The following is a 20,651-nucleotide window of genomic DNA, read 5'->3' as shown; positions in this document are numbered from 1 at the left end:
CATCACCGTCATCACCACCACCATCACCACCACCATCACCGTCATCACCACCACCATCACCACCACCATCACCATCATCACCACCACCATCACCACCATCATCACCACCATCATCACCACCACCATCACCACCACCATCACCACCACCATCACCGTCATCACCACCACCATCACCACCACCATCACCACCATCATCACCACCATCATTACCACCATCATTACCACCACCACCACCATCACCACCACCATCACCACCATCATCACCACCATCATTACCACCACCACCACCATCACCACCACCATCACCACCACCACCATCACCACCATCATTTCCACCAGCATCACCATCATCATCACCACTCAGTCCTTGCATGTGCTAGGCCCTGTGCTGAGTACTTAGCATGTAATATCTCATTTCATCTTTAAGATAAACCAGTGAAACCACTTTTATCCCCAATTTACAGGAAAGGAAGGTGAGGCTCAGAGGTAGAAAGTAGCCAGTTTACACACAGCTGGGAATGGGACAGCCAGGTTGAGGCATGGGCCTACCCAGGTCCCCACCTAAGTCTACATCGTGACATTCCTTCATCCTTTGTGGCCATGTTTTAACACAACTTTTGAGTTTTTAGTAATTCATTATTCTGAAGGAATGCATAAATCTTCATGATTAGAAAAGCACATGGTACAAAAGGGACAATATGAAAAGTGAAGGTCCCATTCTACCTGCAGGCACACACTTTCATGTCCACATACTTCCAAGATATAACCACTGTTAATAGTTTCATGGGAGAAAAGAAAAAAAGGAAAGGAAAGGAAAGGAAAAGAAAATAGTTTCATGGGTATTTTTCTTTCTTTTTAAAAAATGTTTATTTAAGTTTAATTTAGTTAACATATGTAGTATTAGTTTCAGGGGTAGAATTTAGTAATTCATCAGTTGCACATAACACCCAGTGCTCATTCCATCCCGTGCCCTCCTTAATGCCCATCCCCCAGTTACCCCATCCCCCACCCACCTCGCCTCCAGCAACCCTCAGTTTATTTCCTAGGGTTAAGAGTCTCTTATGGTTTGCCTCCCTCTCTGTTTTTATCTTATTTTATTTTTCCTCCCCTTCCCCTATATTCATCTGTTTTGTTTCTTAAATTCCACGTATGAGTGAGATCATATGGTATTTGTCTTTTTCTGACTGACTTATTTCTTTTAGCATAATACCCTTTAAGAACCCCTAGCCTCAGCAATCAGACAACTAAAAGAAATAAAAGGCATCCAAATTGACAAAGAAGAAGTCACACTTTCACTCTTCACAGATGACATTATAGTCTATGTAGAAAACTCAACATACTCCACCCCAAAATTGCTAGAACTCATGGATATTTTTCTAGAAATATTCAAATATATTATAAACATAAAGGTGTAAAATTTTTTCACAGAAGTAGAATCAGGTTATACATAATTATGCAACTTGCATTTTCACTTAAAAAATACATCTTGGATGTCTTTTGTATTTCATCAGTCAGTTAACTGTCCCTAAAGGAAGCAGTCTTAGAGGTAGATTTGCAGGGTCAAATTTGATGTGCATTTTAAATTTGGCAATTTAAGTTTGCCAAATTTGAGAAAGTGTTTCAAATCCGCAATCCCACCTAGAGCATGTTGAGGTGCCCGTTTGTCCACAAGTCCAAGAGTATGATCTGTCTTTTTAGGCTTTGTCCTTCTGATGGGTGTTTTTATTTGTATGTATTTAATTAGTAACGGAGATAATAATCTATTTATTTATTGGCTACTTGAAGTTTTTAGCGATTCATACCCTTTCCACACTTTTCTGTTCGGTATTTTTGTGCATCTGTAGATTAAGGTCAGTAGCTTTGTCTGTCATATGAGTTTCAGTCTAGTTTCCAAGACTGAGATCTGACCTCTGCCCTTTGTTTATAATTTCTGCTCATTTACGAATATGTTAGAAGCAGGGACTTGTATTAACTTTTTGTCTCCCTCAGTCCCAGCGTCCCGCCCGGTCCTCACCCTCAGGACGCACGGGGCCCGGGCCTTCCCTGGGGACGTGGTGGAGCTTCGCTGTGAGGCCCAGAGCGGCTCTCCCCCGATCCTGTACCAGTTTTATCACGAGGATGTCACCCTGGGGAGCAGCTCGGCCCCCTCTGGAGGAGGAGTGTCCTTCAACCTCTCTCTGACCGCAGAACATTCTGGAAACTACTCCTGTGAGGCCGACAACGGCCTGGGGGCCCAGCGCAGCGAGGCGGTGCCACTCAACATCTCAGGTAAGTTTCCTGTGCCCAGGCCACCGATGTGGACAGATATCCCCTCCAAGGATATTCTGATAATCCTCATGATGTGTGAGCAGGGTACTTCTTCTCAAGGATAGAGACACGAAGCTGAGAGTTCTCTACGTGGTCCTCCTCTGAAGTGTTTCTGAAGGGATGGTACTAGAGTGGGAGCAGGGGGCCAAGGAGGACCGCCGACTTTGATGCTCGCTGGTGGGCCCTGTCCGTCCCGACCCTCCAGCCTGGCCTCAGCCGCAGACATGAGCTTCCTCCCCAAGAGCAGAGCCATTTCCCGGGTTGCTGCCTAGGCTCCCAGTCCTGGTGCCTGGACTCTTCCTCCCTCCCAGGCCCAGGCATCCGCTGCAGGGGTCAGAGCAGTTCAAGACCACGAGCCTCTCCCTCCAGCTCACGCGTGGGATCTCCCCTCCAGGGCTGACAGGGAGCAGAAGTGGCCCTGTTGCCGGCGGTGTGGCTGGGGGCCTGCTCGGCATGGTGGGCCTCGCGGTCTTAGCACAGCTGCTGTATTGTCGGCTCCCCAGGAGAGCAGGTGGGTACCTTCCGCTTGAGGGCCTGCCCTCCCTGCCACCTCCCCTCGGGCTCAGGCTGTCGTTGTAAGCACCCCTGAGCTCTCCACAGCTCCCCACCTTCCCTGCCTGCTCCCCTAGAATTCATCTTTACGAACACAGGGTTCCCAAAATGGCCCTAGTGCACGCAGATGCCTCAATGAGACAGAGTTTATCCAACATCATAAACCTCAGTGTGTCTCCCTCTCCACCCTCACGAGCCCCCAAGGAAGGGGAGGCAGAGGAGAAAGACCGAGGAATAGGAATGAGAGCAGAAACCCAATGGGATCTGACGACCTCCTGATTGTTTAATGTGCAGTATTTCCACAGCTGACCAGACCTGCTTCCCGCCGGCAGCTATGGAGCATTGCTCTTGACAAGATCCTCTTTCATGGTATAACTATGCCCCGCCGCAAGCCAGGGTCAGCAGTTTCCGCCCCATCTGCCACCTCCCTTGGGCAGAGTGGAGCCGGGTCCACCTAATGCTGGCGCCCCATGCGGCAGGTTCTCATGAGCCTCCTAGCAGCCGTGCTCCTTGTGACGGCCTCCTTCCCCTGGCTCCAGCAACCCTCTGCTTTCCCTTGCAGGAGGAAGGCCGACCTCTGACGCTTCCAGGTAAGACCCGGGCTGTGCTGCTTGTGGTTCATGAGATGCCCACAGGGGATAAAAATGAACCAGGTCTGGTCACTGCTGGGGACACAGATAGGTTGTGCCACCTTCGTGTTGCTGTTTCGCTTGGCACATGTCAAGGCAATTGCCAGGACCTCTCACCACCACCTTGGCTACACACACCTTCTTGCATCAAGAGTTAAGTGCTTTTTATTTAGTAACCTACGTTCTCTACCACTGCTTGTCTGAGTGACCACTATAAGACTGAATACATCCATGTCCTAAGCTAGTCTCAGCTTGGGCGCTGCAAAGCTCTGGACATGACCAACCTAATACCTGCTCTGGGGACCCCCGAAAAGATGGAGTCACATGACCGGCCACCCAGAGAGACCGCTCTTCCCACCGGAGGCTGTGCCTGTAAGAAGGGGCTGCCATCTTGGATCCCAGAGACTCACCTTGGGAGCCCCACCATGGCTCACAAACCATCTCTGGGCAAGCGCATGGCCGCTGCATCCAAACCATGCAGAGTTCCTGTGAGCCCTCATCATGACTGATTTCTTTGAGATCCTGATCTAAGAGTTCTAATCCTGGCTCTTGCCCCCTTTGTAGTCACGTGGTCTTGAGCAAGTCACTTCGCCTCTTGGAGCCATCACCTTCTCCATCTATAAAAGAGGGATAATGATAGAATCAGCTTCATATTGTTAAAAGCATTAGCGCAGTGCCTGGTGTGTATCAGGTGCCCACAAAGTCTGGAAACATCGAGATTTGTAATGTGGTTGTTCACACTAGCAGACCGCTGGGTATGTGCTCATCTATGCGTCCAGGCTTGGCAGCCAGCCGCTGGTATAAAGACCTGCAAGCAGGGAGTGATGATTACAACTGCTTCGTCAGGGTTGCTGGGAAACATGGCTATTTCTGTCTCACAGGAGCCCTTCAGACTCGGACCCCCAGGAGCCCACCTACTACAATGTTCCAGGCTGGATGGAGCTGCAACCGGTGTACAGCAATGGTGAGGACCAAGGGCCCCCCACTAGGGCAGGGACCCCAGGGTTGGTCCAGGTGGGGGTGGGGCAGGAGAGGACCATGGGGCTGTGCAGAAGACAAGCTCTGGCTGGGGGAAGTAGGTCGGACAAGAGGCAAGGACCTTATAGCTCTCTGCCCCTTCTTTCCAAGTCAACCCTAAAGGAGGAGACGTGGTGTACTCAGAAGTGCGGATGATTCAGGAGGGGAACAGACATGCAGGTAAGACCCGTGGACTCTTGACTTCGAAGGCACCAGCCGCACGCAGCTCGGCCTCCACCCCTTCTGCAGGTCTGGGCTGACCGGACACAGAGCCGCCCTCGCGCGGGGTCGCTGGTGTTCTTCACTTATGCCCGCCTGCCCTGCTGGGCTCCCCGGCCCCACCGTGCCGGCCGTACTCTCCATCCCCCACCGACGGCCTCCGGAGGGCCTGGGGGAACACCTGCCCTGTCTGGGCTTCGGCATTCCCCACTGTGATGGGAAACGGGCTGGCATTCCTCTTCTCCCTCCATCAGCTTTCTGTTGCTGCCGTGACGCACGTCACCGACGCATTATCTTACCGTGCTGGAGGTCAGAGGCCAGACACAGGTCTCCCGGGCTCACGTCGAGGTGCTGCCCGGGCTGCGCTCCTCTCTGGAGGCTCCAGGGGAGAAAGTACTTCCTTGCCCTTTCTGGTTTCTCAAGGACACCCCTCCCCACGGCTCACGGCCCCTTCCTCCGCCTTCAAAGCGGACAGTGCTATGCTGCATCCCTCTGATCACTCGTCCAAAGCCGGGTCTCCCTCTGAGCACAGCTGGGAAAGTTCTCTGATTTAAAGTTCTCCCTAAAATCTCACCTGAATAATCCAGGATAATCTCCCACTGCAAGGTGCTTAATCTGAATCACATCTGCAAAGTCCCTTCTTGCGAGGTCACACACTCACAGGCTCCAGGGATTGGGACACAGACATCTCGGGGGCATGACTCTTCCTCCCACTCTAACCCACAGGGTTGAGAAAGCAGACATGGGGATGCCGTCCCCGCAGCTTGAGGATGACTCGCTGCTGCTGGGCTGGCTCTGCCCGTCCTCCCCGGGGGGTGCTCAGCCATGACCAGCCCCAGCCCGGCTCCCTCCTGCACAAGGGAGACCTGCCTCTGGGGCAGACTCCCTTTCACCTGTGCTCTGTAAGGAGTGCTGTGTGATTTTACCCATTCTGCTTCCCTCTCTGGTTTTCCGATCCTCTTGTATAAAGTCAAATGAACTGTGTTTGTGCCCATGCTTGGTCCAATGGCTCACCTGTCACACACAGGAACTCGCTCATACCCACAACTTCCTTTGAGGTGAGTATTGTTATTATCCCAATCTTATAAATGAGGGAACTAAGGCCAAGGACCTTAAGTGAGACCGCCCTGAAGTCACAAAGCCTAGATGGTCCCTCCAAGCCAACAGGAGAGAGCCGCCTGCCGGATGTCACATTCCACATTCCAGATTTAGGATAGTATATAAAAGTCATAACAACACCTAACGTCCCATCAGCATGTGTTGAGATCCTGTGTGCCAAGTACAGTTCCAGGTGCTACAAATATATACGCTATGTGCGCTTATATATTTAATGCTTGTTTATGTGTTTATTCATAGCAGTCAGGACTGTACTGGCACACGTGACGGACACTGGAAAATACATACATACACACACACACAAACTCATATCAGTTTACAGTAACCCCAGAGGGGGATGATGTTATTACTCCCACCACATGGAGGAGACCACCAGGGCCGGAGAGGTGGCCGTGACCTGCCTGAGGCCACACAGGTGACCTGGCCGGGCTCTCCACAGTGCATGTGAGGAGTCTGAGCTCAAAGCACTAACAAGAGAAGAGGTGGTCTCAGGGAGCCTGGGGAACTGGGAGGGATGCTGAGGAGGGCCGGGCCCCGCCGGAGGCCGAGGTCTCAGGCCAGGGCCCTGGCAGTACAGGGAGGCTGCCGTCCGGGCAGAGAGAGGACCCGGGTTGGGACGGGGCCGGTGGGGATGTGCAGCCGGGCAAGAGTGCTGGGTCACCTTTGCCAGCTGAGTGCTGCTCTTCTTCCCATAGTGGCTTCAAACTCCGCATTAAGGCTCCTCCGGACCTACCTGCCCTCCTACGGCCCGGCCACCAGCCAGCAGCGGCTTTCCAGACCCCAGGGCTCCTCTGTCATCTACTCGCAGGTGAAGGTGGCATCCCTCCCAGCCTCTGCAGCTCCTCGCAGCTGAGTTCACACACCGGCCCTGCACCCTAAGCCATCCTTCCTGGGGGCAGGGACATGGAAGTGGGAAGAACTGAATGGCTCCAGGCCCCATCCTGTGGCCTCTGCCAGCAGTGTGACCCGAGCACGGGACCTGCAGGACAGTGCTGTTTCCCAAGCGACAGTCTGGAGCTTGTGGGTTTTTTGTCCAGTGACATGTGTCTCCCACCCAGGACCATCTTGTCCCCTGGCTTCCTCAGCAGGCTTCAGGCATGGTCTCTGCTCTGAGTCTCACTCCCACACACACCCCAAACTCTACCCAGTGGGGCCTGCTCCTGGACATCTGTGCCCTGTGGATGCCTGTCCTCCCCACAGACATCTGCCCCCACCCCCCATCGATGCCCGTTCTCCCCGAGGACACCTGTCCTTCTCCCGATGGACACCTGCCCTCCCACGGACACCTGCCCCCCGTGGACACCTGTCCTCCCCACAGACACCTGTCCTCCCCCGATGGGCACCTGCCCCCCACGGTGGCTTTCCTCAATGGTCATCAGCCTGGCGGCACTACTGCAGCACTCAGCCAGGTGGGACAGCATGTGGCCCTGGGAACAGGCACCGGCAGTCTGCAGACCTTCTCACCATGGGGCTGTGTTCCATGCCCCCATCTGCCTCAGACACTAAGGTCAGCCCCTGACACCAGGACAGCTTCTCCCCTGCATACGGACTGATACCCCTGCCCAAGTCATTGGATGCACAGCCCCTTCCCGTGCGCCCCCCAGTGCGGGCACAGAGACGTCCTCGCACCCGTCACGGGAGGGGACACACATTCCAAGCATGGGCTGTTCTGACAGAGCCGCCTCTGAATGTCGTAAAGACAGAGAAGGGCAGCAAGGACGGGGCTTGGAGGAAGTCTGACAGTCCAGTGGGGACCGCGATCTTATGCCAGGTCAAGAAGAAGCCGCGGGAGAGATTTTGGAGACAGGGAAAATAGAATATCAACTATATAGTATTGATACTATTGAATCAATAATCTGATATTACTTTAAGAATATTTTTGAAAATATTTGAAATACCTTGAACTGATTCAGTAAAAATGTCTAAACGTGTGTGTTTGTGTGTGTGTTAGTGCACGTTTCTTTGTGTTTGTGTGTGTGTGTGTCCAGTATTCGGCCCCTGAGCAGCCTCCTGGGAGCACCCCGGGCAGTGAGGTTGGTCCCTGCACACTCCGACATGAGTCAGAAGGTTGATTGCATCAGGGGCCACTCCAGGCCATGCCACACCCGAAGCCAAGAGCCCCTCTCCGGCCTGTCACCCTCCCCAGATTATGTCATCTGAACTGTCTGGCCGTCCTTCGGGGCTAGCATGCCAACCACAGCGCACTGCACATACTCCCAAGACAGTTAAGTTCTGTCGGGGAGTGAAAGGCTCTGGGGCCATAACCGTGGACTACTGGGGGGTGTAGGGAAAATGTAGGACTTGGGTGCACAACAGAAAAACCCAAGCTGACCTCCACACAGCAGGTTAGAAGGCAGTCTGGAGACAGGCAGGGGTCTCTGTGAAGACTGCGTGCAGAGAACAAGTCGCTTGGACGATACACCAGTTAGAACTCAAAGATCCTAACCTGGTCTTAGTGCCTGATGATGCGGTGGAGACCTCTGATCCCCCAGGAGCAGCAACAATAAACATAACAGCAACTAGGAAGCCCCGGAGAAACCAGGCAGATAAGGGAGTCCTGGTTCAAACCTGCCACAGGCTCAATGCAAGGTGGTGGTGGGCAGATGACCGAGTGGAAGGAAGACACCATCCCCCGTGGACCCTTGTCCTCCAAGCGCCCAAGGTTTCCCTACATAGCCTTTTATTTCCCTCCGCAGGGGCCTCATCCCAGTGCTTGCTTCTGCGCAGGTAACGCTCACGGCATCGTGACGCCTTCACGCTGTGTCAGTGCATTTTCAGAATCAACCCAAAGCACAGGACACTTAACGACAGCTGCTTCGGTCTTTTTTTTTTTTTTTTAGAATTTTTTTATTTATTCGTTTGAGACAGAAAGATACAGAGCGAGAGAGAGAGAGAGCAAGAGCAGTGGGGAGCAGCAGAGGAAGAGGGAGAAGCAGACTCCCTGCTGAGCAGGGAGCCTGACATGGAGCTCAATCCCAGGACCTGGAGATCATGACCTGAGCTGAAGGCAGTCGCTTAAACCATCTGAGCCACCCAGGCGCCCCTGCTTCGGTCTTTATAAATGATAAAAACGATAACCTGACAGAAATCTGAGGCGGCGAGCCCAGGCCCATCCACGCACACTATTTCCTCATTTCCTATAGTCGAGAACCAGCAGATTTTTGTCTTGAGATGATACATCGAGAAATAGATTCAAGCCACTCTTTTTAAGCATAAATCGAACCCTGGAAAAACCTTGTAATTTTACAAGTCAAAGCCAAGAAGTAGAGGGACAGGAAGAAAGGAAGGTCATAAAACACTAAATTCTTTCTCTTCCCTACAGTGGAGTTAATAGATACTCTCTAAAGTTGATAAATCAAGAATTTGCATATGGTATCATGACATTCATATTTGTGAGCCAATAACCAGATGACTAAAAACAGAAATTGTTAATTGCAGCAGCAAACCTCAAGTAAAAGGAGGAGAAACTTCCCTTTCGTTGTCTGCTCTGATCTACTGTTTGAATTTTTAAGCACAAGCATGTGTCCATTGCAGGAGAACATGTCTCTGGGGAGGGGTGTCAGAGGGGTTGTTGCTGCACAGTGAAAACTCAAGGTAAAGCTGACCACTAGTGACCACTGGATGCCACTGGGTCCCCGGGCTGGTGCCAGGCCTGGGAGAAGAGTAGCCAGGAACAAGCTGGGGGAGCTGCCTCCCGTCTCCTGGGGGCCACCCTGCTGGAGACTGGTGGCCTTGACAGGTGCCAGCAGCAGGAGAAGCATCCTGCTCCCAGACACGGCAGCCCCAGGCTGCACAGGGGTGAGCACCCTGCCTGGAGAGCCCGCATGGCGTCACCTCTGGAGAAAATGCGCTGATGGACAGGTGCTGCAGGAAGGCAGGGCAGGGCCAGGCGGTGTGAGGAGGGGCAGAGACGGGAAAGCTGAAGGCAGCATGGGATGGCACAGAAGCCCATGGGCCAAGAAGCCATCGCATCAGGCAAGAGGGTGGAGGCCAGACTCCTGAGATCTGCCCTGTCGCAACCTCGTGCCCCAGGTCAGCTGCCTAACCAGAGGGCAGCTTAGTGCGCTCACCTGCAGGGTGGGGTGAGGGCAGGACCTACCCCAAGCAGCTGTGGTGAAGACTAAGATTTAAACATTTAAAAAACTTTTCTCAGCTTGGTAGTCTCCCATAAAGCTACACCCACACTTACAGCAGCCAGCAAGCCCTCCCCCCATCTCTGACCCCAGGGAAGTGAAAACCACCATTTACACCAAAACCTGCACATGAATGTTTTTAGCAGTTTGATGACAAGTCTCCAAAAACTGGAAACAACACAAATATCCCCAAACTGGTAAACAGATCAATCAAATGGACAAATCCCATACAATGGAATCCCACTGGGCTCTAAAGAGAAAGACGGAGCTACTGGTTTCTGCGACCGCAGGGCTGAAGCTCACCTGCATCGCACTGAGTGAAAGAACCATCTTCAGAAACTACAGACTGGGACGCCTGAAGTGGCTCAGTCGGTTAAGCAGCTGCCTTCGGCTCAGGTCATGATCCCAGTGCTCTGGGATGGAGTCCCGCATTGGGCTCCTTGCTCAGCGGGGAGCCTGCTTCTCCCTCTGCCTGCAGCTCCCCCTGCTTGTACTCTCGCTCACTCTCTCTCCCGTGCTCTCTCTCTCTAACAAATAAATAAAATCTCTAAAAAAGAAAAAAAGAAACTACAGACTGCACACATCCATTTTTACGATACTCCTACAAGGAGGAACCACAGGGACAGCTAGCCTGACAGTGGCTGGAGCGTGAGAAGGGCTGGGCTGCAGGGCTCACCACAAAGGGGTCAGGGAAGTTCTTGGCGGTAATGGAATGTTCCGTCTTGACTGTGCTGCTGGTGGTTTCATGAGCGCCTATATTTGCCAAGACTCAGACTATGCACTAAAAAGAGTACATGTTTAAGTGGAAGAAGGCCTGTCTCTCGGGAAGCCTTTGCCCTTGCTGCGCCCCTGCTGGTTCCTCCTTCCCCAGAGCTTTGCAAGGCTCCTTCCTGTGCTGCGTTCAAATTTCTGTCCAGAAGGCCCTTCCGGAGAGAGGCTAGCTCCGACCCCCAGCCCCACGCCCGGCATCTCTCACTGGCCCTTCGGCGCGGCTTCCAGGCTCTTCACGGTCTTATTGCTGTGGGACCTCCTGTCACAGCGGCTCGTTTCCTCACCCTCTCCTCCCGCTAAGGCTCAGAGACCCCACAGCCCCCTTGGGTAATGCGTAGACAGTGCCCAGCAGGGTCTCATTAAGTATGTTGTGAACGATGAAGGAATGATGCTTAGAGCAGAGCCGGGCATGTGGACGGTAGTCCTTACGCGGTAGCTCTACCACCATCATGTCTATTGGTCACTCGTAGTGCTGGTGGTGATGCCAGGCCATGCGTCACCTTTATTAGAATGACACACGGCCCGGCGGTCACGTAAGTAGGTCTTCCTTCTCTTCCAGCGGAAGGACCGCACACATCAGAAAGGCTCAGCCAAAGCCAGGTCAAGCTGTGCCGAGTGTCCAGGCCCAGAAGAGTTGCTAGGAAGCCCCGGGAGGGACGGGGCTGGTGCAGGGGAGGCCAGCATGCTGCTGTGGCCAACCCCCCTGCGATGGGGGGGCCTGTCCTGGCCTCTGGGAGCTCAACGCGGCCGAGGGGACGGGGCTGCTGGGGACCGTGGGGTCTCAGGATTGGTTGTCACCCCACCTGGCGGCAGCTCGGAACCCCACACCTCCGCGCACGCCCCGCCCCGCCCGCGTCGGGGACGCCTTCAGGGTCCCGCCCCCACCCCGCACGCATCAGGGACGCCTTCAGTGACAGGTAGGAGCCAGAAGGTTGACAGCCTGCACTTGAGGTAGCTTTGGTCCCAGGCTGGGGGTGTCTGTGTTGGGAGACGGACGGTGGGATCCAGCGCTCCGACTCACCCCCAGGACGCCCCGTGCGCCTGCGTGGACACACCGAGACGTTAGCCCGAAACCTAATACTCCGGGGGTCTATTTGTTTACATTTTTTTCTGGTTTATTGTCTGTGGTTAAGGTTAAGATCAACTGGTTAAATAAAGTCGTATGTTGAGAAATACAGGGGAGCTGAATGGCTGTGACTCCGGAGGCCCAGATGAAGGCCCGCCAACTCCGCCAGGTATTTTGGGAAGAAGACAGAGCCCGTCCCCACAGCGTGCGTGTAGTTTAAACCCCCGGCCTGCTGGCAACCGTATGGTTACCTTCACCTGTTAGCTAAGCGAGGCGCGGGCAGCTGGTAAAACAGTATTCCCAGGTGTGTCTGGGAGGGCGTTTCCAGAAGAAATCAGCACTTGGATTGGGAGACTGTGTAAAAATCACCCTCACCACTGCAGGTGGCTTCAGCCAAATGGGCTGAGGCCCCAATAGACCCAACAGAACAAAATGGTGGAGGGAAGGCAGATCCACCCCCTGCCTGAGCGGCGCGGCCGCCTTCTCCCGGGCGGGGGGGGCCAGCAGCGCCCGGCTTCTTGGGTCCTTGGGCCGAGACCCGGACTCACCTGCTGGCTTCCGCGCCCCCAGTCCCGCCCGCAGGGGCTCCTCAGCCGCCGGGATCCGGTCAGCCACCCTCGCCACGTCTCTTCCCTCTGTCCCTTACTCTCTGTCTGTGGGTCTGTCTGGCCTGCTGGTTCTCTTCCTCCCGAGAACCCCGGCTGCCACAGCAGCCCCAGGGTGACCAAGACCGCTTGTCGTCAGGGAAGTGCTTGCTCTCGAGATTTAAAGAAAAAGTTTCAAGGCCAAAATCTTTTGTTGCCGTTTGGGTTTGGGTTAGGGTCTTGCTCCTACCAAACTCCTCCCGGCTCCGAGGGAAGAGAAGACCCTGCCCCCAGTCCAATGAAGCCTGCAGACTGGTTTTCACCGAAGACACATTAAAACCTTGATGTTTCAATAGTTTAAAGGATGAAATGTTTAGACACATTATTCAAGTCATAAGAAGACAATTAGGTAAACGTTAAAGCTGATTTGGAACGTTACTCTGGTGGACGCAAATGATCCAGCAGCTAGCCACTCAAACCGTTTGGCGCGTGGTGCTGCGGGACTTTTCCATGCTGGAAAGATCGTTGTGTCAAGGGAACGAGATCGCCGCCCTCTTCCAACAAAACAAACATTTTAAAGGATTTCTGAATTTTTTATGAAAACCTAAGCCCAGCATAGTGCTTTTGTTGTGGTAATTCCTGTCTTTCACATCTGAACAGGCACTGCCCCATTCCCAGCCCTCACCAGCAGTGGAAAAGTACAGCCGGGGCTGGCTGCCTGTCAGGTTTTCGCAAAAACCCTGAGCTGCTTGTAACCTCAAGTTACACCTGCAGTTCTTGAATTTTGTCACATGCCTGTTTTGTGCCCCAATCTATATCCCCAGATCAAAACCCAGTAAAATCCTGAAAGAGGCGCAGAAATAGGCAAGCACAGGGGAGCTAGATCCGAAGTCAGGGTCAAGGGAGGAGGCACTCCAGGTTTAAGTGGCTGGTGAAAGCTTCATTTAGGGAAAAGAGAGTTAGCTGGACCCTGTGGGAGGGAAGGGAGGGCCGGAGATTGTTCTCCGGAAGAGTGGTGGGACCACCAGACACTCTTCAGACTCTCGGTCCACCCTAGGGCTGGGGTCCACACTCATGAGGTCACCAGCTTCAAAAGGAAAGGGCCCTCCAGTTTCTGTCCTTCACACAAGGCCCTTGAGAGCTAGTAACCCTGTGTGGTGGGGACAGATTGCACCGGCCACCAACACCAGGACGCAGAAACACAACAGGTGCAAGGCTCATGTGACCAACAGCAGGACGCATGGCGGCCGCGTGGCCAGTATGTGAGGCAGGCCGTCAGGGCCCCCAGAGGCAGGCTCCATCGCCAACAAGGTTTTCTATGTGTTTCCGACAATAATAAGCACACGATGGAGCACCCGCCCAAGAATCTCCTCACAACAAGTGCTAAATGAAAGAGATGCGCCTTGAGAAAGGTGCAGGCCAAACAAATGCATAACAGTTGAAACGGCCCATTTCAAAGCCTGGCTCTGGGTCACCGAGCCCCTGACGGACGTGGACAGTGTCTCTCTCATAAGCACCTGCCAGCCCGGGCCCTCGCCACCCCGCCCGCCTCTGTCTGTTTTGGAGACAGGCTACTTGCAAAAGATAAACCAAAAACCCAAACCAAAGCACTAAGACCTAATCATCAAATCCTGCCACGCGGACTTGGAGACCACTAGCGCCCTAGCCCTCGGCACCCTCCAGGACCCATCGTGGGTGAGCCTGCTTCTCTCATGTGGGGGTAATAACCATTTTCCCGAAGGCAATGTCAACCTTTTGATACTTTATGTCACAGCGTCTGAAGCCTCACAAGCTCCCCACTTGGAGGCAGAAGACTTTCACAACGTATTTCTAGAGTAATTCTACATTTTATTCTTTGTGAAAAGCTGTTTTCACAGGACTGCCGACCTAAGTAATACAGTGAGTTCTCTCAAACAAAAAACTCTCCAGACAAATGACAGGGAGTGGCCTCAGCCTGACAAATGAATTTGGGGGGGGCCTCAGTCCATAGAGAATGGATTCCTTCGGTCCCCCACAGCCAGACTGCCGCCCCAGGCTGGCCAGCTACACGTGATTGCAGAAGAGCCCTTGGGGACGTGAAGGAAAGACGGGGAGATGCTGGACTGGGACACGGTATCATGTGTCAGCGTCTGTAGGAGCATCAGCTCGCCTCGGCACACAGAGAGGACGCTGTAGCCCCAGCGGGTGGATGATCTACCCCCTGGGGCTGTTTGCAATCTGTCTGTGAGCACTCAGCAGGGAGCATGCCCATGTTAGCAGGAAAGGAGGGGTGTAACAGGACTGAGCAGCAAGGACTCACTGTCAAAGCCCAGACGCAGCCGGAAAGAAAGCCACTGGGTAGGGTGGAGGCAGGAAGGCTCTGCGCTCTTCATCTTGGCCTCCCCCTGGTCTTCAGGACAACCATCCAGATGGTGACAAGCTTGCCCCGTTTGTGCCCCCCATGGAGAAGCTGGGTCCAGAGCCCTCCAGGAGGAGATGCGTTGTTTCCTTCCAGCCAGGGGTTCAGGAGTTCAGGAGACAACATCCCTTCATGAAGACACCTGTTTTGTCAGCCATGATGGTGGAAAGGGGACGTGGTTGTAACAGGTTTGAGCTCCCTTAAAGCAGAGGCACACATTCATTTCTTTACCTCATTTTGGTCAGAGTGCCGGCGCCCAGGCTGAAGATCTCCTTATAAGAAAGGTCGCCAGAGTGTGAGTACAAGTTCCAGATGTGTCACCACATGCTCTCACCCCCTGACATCACTGGACAATGCCACCCCCTGGGAGACCCCAAGCCCCGTTCACCCTAGGGCCAACTTCTGATGGTGGCTGGGAACCTGGGCCCGTCCCTGCCTCACCAGCACCTGAGAGTCTGCTCGGATGCTGGTTAAACATTTCTGGTGGCAGGGCGCTTATTACCCAAAACATCGGACCAGAGAGTGTCTAGCGGAGCTGTCTACATTGCGGGACGGCTACAATCCTTAGCAGTGCCTTCCTGGAAACGTCCCCTCATAGGCACATGATGCCTACTGCTCTCATAATTGCAGGCAGTAGCTGGAAAGCCACAGTGTGGCACGGACGGAACAGGGGACAGGCGGGACGCAGCACTGCTGACTCCATCCCAAGATGGCTGAGGGTATCCAGGAGACCAAGGTTTCAAGGGACCGCTCCGTGGGGCTGCAGTTCCACCTCTGGCCACTGGGTGTCGCTGGCGGTAGGGGCACAGACCGCCCCGCCAGGCTCTCAGCCGCTCTCAAAACTCCCCGTGCCCACCGTGAACTCAGTTTTGATTTATAATAACTTTATTACCACATTACTCAAAGGTGTGCAAATACAAAATCCATACACCTTATGCTTCTCGAATAACAACAAAAATTTAAAGTATAAAACTGGAAACAGAGCAGTACAATTCAAGTTAATGTTAATTTAATGTGGTGGGTGATGTTACTCTGCTGGAACTAAATTGTTGATTTGGAATTTAATGGGACTAATGTGCATTCACGTTTTTTGGTCCACTGGTTATGGTCTTGAGTCCATTTACTATAAACATGATCAACTATAAGTTAAGTCATTTTTTTAATTTATAAGTTGACTCATTTTAAACCATCTACCCATTCTTTGATGACCCACTAAATCAAGGAATGCAAGCTCAGTAACAGTTCATTCCTCTCCCATTTACATACGCTCGCTCGCAGTACAGATTCATTATGATGCTGATTAGCTTTGAGGTATTCTCCAAAGAGAGTTACATAAATACTATTAATACCTTCTTTGTACTCTGCAGCCAGTGAGATCTGGTCAGACCTTGGCAAGCAGGAACTGCCAGGTCCCCTCCATCCTTCCTGCACCCCCTCGAGGTGTGGCCTGGGCCCAGACATGCAGCTGCTTTCCCCCTGCCTCGGCGGCCCTTGTGGTCTCAGGGCCCCACCACAGCCACCTCCACCAACTGTTGCTGCAGAGACCACTGACCCCACAACCATGAGCCACTGCAGCCGGTGTCACCTGTGAGGCCAAGCATCTGGGTTCCGCTCCCAGCTGGGCTCAGCTCAGCTCTGCAGCCTCAGCTCTGGACCTCCTGATGCAGGGTCTAAAAGGGGCCTTCACAGAAGACCATCGAATGCCGGACAACAACTGGGAAGCTGGGGGTTCATGTGGGCGCCACCCATCCCCTAGCCTCTGAAGTTAAGGTAGAAGGAGAGGTGCCCCATCAGCTCACCTGAGCAACCAGTTCCTTCCCATGGTGCTAGTGTATATGACAAGACTTGTGAGGATGTGGATAAGCATCTGCTGAGAACAACCCCCAAATATTCCATTGTGATTTCAACATTCCCGCCAGTGTTCTGCAGTGGTTGCTGCTCTCCCCAGATACCAACAAGCATCTCAAGTGAGGGGAATTCTTGATTCTAAATGAACACAACTCTTAGCCCTATGGCAGCCTAGATACCCTGCTATGATTTTGTTCCAGTAAAAAGTAAATAAGTGAACTTTGTAACTTCTGCAAAGCTCTTCATCCTCACCCAACAATGTCTCCCAGAAGGGTTTGCAAAAAGCCGTGTTTGCCAGCATGCTGTTTTCTCCAGGCTCGGCTCCTAGAGATAATTCCGGTGGTGCTGGTACCCAGTGCCATGCAAAAATGAAAATGCACACACAAATCCAAGGGGGCACTGCTGTAACCATGGGACAGAGCCAGCTCAGAAGCCCAGGCCACTGGCCCTGAGGGGTAGGTGTTCCTAGCAAATTCAGAGCAAATACACAGAGACAAGCTCACATTGTTTCCTATCTAAACCCACTTGTTGCAACCACTGAGTGGCCACACAGACATCCACATCTGACCCTACTCCGTGATTCTAAAAGGAAGATCCGAACAGAAAGGGGAGGCACAGCTTCACTCATAATATCCAGAGGCAAACAGCAGACCAAACTGTCCCCACACCAACCCAAGAAGTTAAAAACCTAAATGAGTCTAATACAGAGTTGTAGGAAAGTTAACTTTTTTCTCTGGGGAACACAAGAAAATCTTGTTTACACTTAAAATTGGTGACTTCTACTGTATGTATTTTATATCTTGATAAAAAAAAATCACCGATGAGAAATGAACCCTGCTCTCCCCTGCCTCAGCGCGCTTCCCATGCCATTCTGGAGTCCTCTGCTTTGTTTCAGGAGCATTTGCTCTTTGTAATGAAGGATGAGTGCTTCTGTTTCTTTAATGTGTGGGTCTCGCTTTAGACAAGGGCTCCGTGAGAGGCTGTCAGCTCATCACCAGATGAGGCCCAGTGCTACTGCTTAGCAGAGGATGGCTGGCATCTGGATGCTCCTGGAGCCTCCGGGCTTCTGAGCCTGTCTCAGGGACCCACAAAGTTCTGTTTGCCTTGAAGGACGTGTATGTTCACACAGTTACTCAAATGTACACAGTTGAGGCGGTCACCATCACAGTCAAGATGGGGGACATTTCCATCACTTCAAAAAGAGCGCCTTTTTCAATCAATCCCCTTCCCTCGGGATCCACCTGGATTCAGGCAACACAGATCTGCTTTTTGACACTGTAATTTTGTCTTTCCTAGACATTTATGTAAATGCAGTCACTTGGTCTGACTCCTCTCACTGAGCACGGTGCCTGGGAGAGCCCCCCGCTTCTGTGTGTATTTGTAACTCTTGGCTTCTTGAAACTCAGTAACACCTCATCCTGTGGATGCACCAGGGCGAGATTATCCACTCACCAATGGATAGACCTTTGGGTTGTTTCCAGATTGGGGCTATTACAAATACAGACACTAGGAACACACAGGTCCTTGTGTGGGCACGTCTGTTCAGGGCTGGGGCGAGGGTGAGGCAAGGAGAGCATTGGGTACAAAGTTTAGGGAGGCACTCACTCTCGGGGTGCTGCAAGAGCAGCCTAGGGCGTGAATTTCCCTCCCTGGGCACCTGTCTTGTCTCATATAGTCTCACCCTTGGTTTTCATTTCTTTTGGAGCGGGACTGTGACATCCACAACCAAGAGTGGGATGCCGGGTCATACAGTCAATGTTCATTTAAAATTATAAGAAACTGCCAGACCAGTCCCCAGAGTGGACCCACCACTTCCAGAATCTTCTGCAATGCATGGGAGTTCTGGTTGTTGCACCTGCTCAACCATACCTGGGGCTTTTCCAGTCTTCCCATGCTGGCCCTCGGGTAGGTCTGTGCAGTAGTATCTCGCTGTGACTTTAATTCATGTTTCCCTAATGATTCATGATGCTAAGCGTTTTTCCACATTTCATGTAATTTGTCTACCTCCTCTGGTGAAGTGTCTGTTCACATCATTTGCTCATTTTTGAGAGGCTCTTCATCCTACTGCATCTTTCTTTTTAAATAGTTGTTGTTGTTGTTTAAGATTTTATTTATTTGTCAGAAACAGAGCACAAGCAGGGGGAGTGGCAGGGGGAGAGGGAGCGATGTGGGGCTCGATCCTAGAACCCTGGGATCATAACCTGAGCCAAAGGCAGACGTTTAACCCACTGAGCCACCCAGGCATCCCCCTATTGCATCTTATTTTAAGAGTTCTATCGTAGGTTCTCAGTAGAAGTCATGCATCAGATATATGTTTTGCAAATATTTTAAGAGCATGTAATGCTCTGTTTTAGCTATATCCCAAAATTTTTAATATTAAAGTTAAAATTTAATATGCTGTGTTTTTATTGTTACTTACTTCAAAAATATTTTTTAACTTCCTCGGTGATTTCTTCTTTGACCCATAAGTCATCTTAAAGTATGTTGTTTAATTTCCAGATATTTGGGGGCTTGTAAAAAGATGTTTTGTATTTTTTTACTTCTAACAATTTTGTTGCAGTCAAAAACATTTCTGTAATGTTTCAATATTTCAGAACCTATTGCAGTTTGTTTTATGGCTGAGAATATGGTCTATCTTGATAAGCATTTTACATGTGCCCTTGGAAGGTTGTGTTGCAGTTGGATGTCATGTTCTATAAATGTCAGTTAAGTTAAAGAAGTTGGCTATGCCAATCAGATCACCTGTATTCTTACTGATTTTTTAGTGTCTAATTGTTCTATTCATTTCTGGGAAAGATGTATCAGAGTCTCCAAGATAATGCTATGATTTTTGCTTTAAACAATCGTGCCTTTTTTAAAAATCCAAGAGAAGAAAACCAAAATTATATTTAGTCTTTTGTATTTATTTACATTTTTACCATTTCCAGTGTCTTTGGTTCTTCCTGCTGATCTGAATTGTCCTCTTGAGTCATTTCCCCTCAGACTGATGGGGTCTCTGGAATTACTTGCAAAGATATATTTCTCTGTTCTTGTTTATCTGAAAATGTCTTTAGCTCTTGTTTTTGAAGGAGTTCTTCATCAGATAGCAAATTTATTAGATTTCAATTGACAATTTTTTCCCTTCAGTACTTCAAATAATCATTCCAATGTCTTTATGTGTGTATAATTTCTGATGAAAAGTCAGCCATTATCACTGACCCCTTGTAAGTACCATGTTATTTTCCTGTGGCTGCTAGCCACATTTTCTCTTTACTCTGGTTTTCAGCAGTTCGACTCTAATTTAACTAGGGACCATCTTCTTGGAGCTGCCTGGATTTGAAAATTAATGTTTTCCACCAAATTTTGGACAAGTTTGAGTCTTTTCTTTATTTCTTCAAATATATTTGCTGCCTTTTTGTCCCTCTTTTTCTGGTATTCCAATTACACTATGTTGAACTTATTCATACTGTGCCATAGGTCTTTGAAGTTCTGTTCAGTTTATTCAGTGTTCATTCTCACTTTCATTTAAGATGAGCAATCTCTATTGATCTATCTTTTAGTTAATGAATTCTCTCTCCTGTACCTAATACGCTTATAAACAAATCAAACAAATATTTTAATTTCAGTTATTATACTTTTGAATTCCAGAATTTCTACCCTAATCCTTTTTTTTTTACAATTTCTATTTTTCCATTGAGATACTGTGTGTTCATTCATTGACAGCATATTTTCCTTTCACTCTTTGAATATATTTATAATACCTCATTTAAAATTTTTCTCTGCTACATCCAACATCTGAGCCCTTTTGAAAACTGTTTTTATAGATTGCCTTTTTTCACTGAATGTGTGTCACACTTTCCTGTTTCTTTGCATGTGTTGTATTTTTGGGGGAAAAAATCCAGTCATTGGAGGGAGCAAGATGGCGGAGGAGTAGGAGACCTAGATTTCGTCTGGTCTCAGGAATTCAGCTGAATAGGGATCAAACCATTCTGAACACCTACGAACTCAACAGGAGATCGAACAGGAGAGTAG

General features: G+C 50.9%; 1 protein-coding gene across 1 annotated transcript in view; it reads left to right on the top strand.

The window, feature by feature from the left end:
• Window positions 1-7,771, top strand: part of FCRL5 (Fc receptor like 5) — a 34,214-nt gene extending 26,443 nt beyond the window's left edge. Inside the window, exons 9-14 of the mRNA XM_025860599.2 lie at window positions 1,990-2,268; window positions 2,702-2,818; window positions 3,422-3,449; window positions 4,370-4,452; window positions 4,617-4,685; window positions 6,536-7,771. Of these exons, the coding sequence (XP_025716384.1) occupies window positions 1,990-2,268; window positions 2,702-2,818; window positions 3,422-3,449; window positions 4,370-4,452; window positions 4,617-4,685; window positions 6,536-6,693 (734 nt within the window). The 3' untranslated portion in view covers window positions 6,694-7,771. The remainder of the gene's footprint in view (window positions 1-1,989; window positions 2,269-2,701; window positions 2,819-3,421; window positions 3,450-4,369; window positions 4,453-4,616; window positions 4,686-6,535) is intronic.
• The last annotated feature ends 12,880 nt before the right edge of the window (window positions 7,772-20,651 follow it).

The sequence above is a fragment of the Callorhinus ursinus genome, unplaced genomic scaffold (genome assembly GCF_003265705.2).
Source record: "Callorhinus ursinus isolate GAN/ISIS: 27379988/994484 unplaced genomic scaffold, GSC_fseal_2.0 scaffold88, whole genome shotgun sequence".
Lineage (NCBI taxonomy): Eukaryota > Metazoa > Chordata > Mammalia > Carnivora > Otariidae > Callorhinus > Callorhinus ursinus.
This window is presented reverse-complemented; position numbering and strand designations above follow the sequence as displayed.